A 1792-nucleotide genomic window follows, 5' to 3' on the forward strand; every position below is an offset into this window, starting at 1 on the left:
TATACACTATATATATATACAATGTATAAATAGCTTCTTGTACATGGGGATGGGTTTTTAGTTTTAGTAGAGGTTTTATGGCATTTGCAACACAATAAGGTCATATAAATGCGGAAGATTAGAGGTGTTACAAGAGAGTAACAAACACAAAAAAGAAGAAGGGGAGATAGTTTTTAGTTTTAGTAAGAATTTTACGGCACTTGCAACACAATAAGGTCATATAAGTGCCGAAGATTAGAGGTGTTAGAAGAGAGTAACAAACACAAAAAAGGAGGGGAGATAGAGGCGATAGATTTTTTATAAGAAAGAAAGGAGAAAGCTACACAGGAGCACCCACCATCCACCCACATGTATAGGTTTAACTTCACGCCACTGTCAACACTTTTAGGTTATTTAAGAGGCGGGGCGTCCAAGTTTAACGCCCATCTTAGAAAGGACCGAGCAAAACGGAAAATTCGAGTAAGTGCTTTTCCCAAGGACACAACGTCGGAACGAGCTGAGGCTCGAACCCGTGAACCCACAATCTCACGATTGTGAGTCCAGTACAGCTTATCCACCAGGCTACCGACGCCACGACTAGGATCTTGTAAAAGTAGCAAATGGTTGTGAAGGTTTTAACCATTGTGTTACTGTGGCAAAAATTTAATCTATACATGGGTACTTGTAAACACGACGAACAAAGGGGAAGAATTTTTTAAACCATTGTTGTACAGGCCTGAAACGTGGTAAAGATTATTTAACTGTAGATATGTTCTTGTAAAACCGGCATGGAATTATTGTGAAAGGTCTAACAGACTGGAAATGTGGTAAAGTCTGCAAATAGTATGTTTCAGTAGAGGGTTTACGGCGCTCGCAACTGTATAAGGTCATATGAGCGCCAAGGGGTGGATGGCAACAGAGAAACCCTAACAGAGAATCAGACTTACTCTGCTCACCTCTCTAGCTTCAACAGCACAAAGTCTGCTTCCACTATCAAGGCACCCCGGAAATAGCGGGTCACAAGAGTGTGACACACACGAAGTAGAGGAAAATGACGATAGTAAGGATTAGGAAAGAAAAAGCAGCAGTTCTCTGTTGCAGTTCAGGAAGTTATGAGTGTGACATTGATGAATCAGCCTATTTACAATTACAATTCTACTGTGCATAAGCACTCCAGATGCTAATGCCCCCCCCCCCCTTTTTTTTTTTCTTGAGACAGAAAAAACGAGACCGCGCGAAAACAACACACGGGGGGGGGGGGGGGGGGGGGGGGTTCTCTGTTATTAGGCTCTTATAAATTGGGCCTTCAACTAACCTCGCTCGGGCCCAAAACCCTCCCACGACATCGCCATGTACGCATCCTCCATAGTTTTCTTCTCGTTCTGGTAGCCCCAGCGGTAGAGCGTCATGGTCATAAGGATAAACACTATGGCCGCTGTTGTGATGGCGACCTTTCTGCGAGCAGGAGACAGGTGGAACATCTGAAAGCAGAAAGGCAAAAACCGTGATATATTTATATTAATTATATGTCGTATACACATGGTTATAAATTATTGTTACGTGAGCAGGAATGAATATATATATAAATTCTAACTTTGTGGTGTTCACAAGTACACATTGTTTGGGAGTGTATCTTACGTCTCTCTTGATGTTATACATGGTTAACATTGCAATTCAGGTGTTGCGGGCGCCTGGGGTTGTAATACAAAGTGTAATTACAGTCAAACCTGTGTAAGTACTGTAAGACGGAATCGCAAGGGAGCTAGAAACAAATTCCGTCTTAGACAGGGAATTTGGGGGGAAATGGGGGGGG

The 1792-nt window shown here is 42.6% G+C and overlaps 1 protein-coding gene across 1 annotated transcript in view; it reads right to left on the reverse strand.

Moving 5' to 3' along the window:
- LOC101860027 (protein HtrL) overlaps nt 1-1792 on the reverse strand; it is a gene marked incomplete in the record, with an annotated part of 10284 nt that overhangs the window by 3958 nt on the left and 4534 nt on the right. Inside the window, 2 exon segments of the mRNA XM_035970698.1 lie at nt 705-715; nt 1295-1460. Coding sequence (XP_035826591.1) covers nt 705-715; nt 1295-1460 — 177 coding nt within the window.

This window comes from Aplysia californica, unplaced genomic scaffold, assembly GCF_000002075.1.
Source record: "Aplysia californica isolate F4 #8 unplaced genomic scaffold, AplCal3.0 scaffold00308, whole genome shotgun sequence".
NCBI lineage: Eukaryota > Metazoa > Mollusca > Gastropoda > Aplysiida > Aplysiidae > Aplysia > Aplysia californica.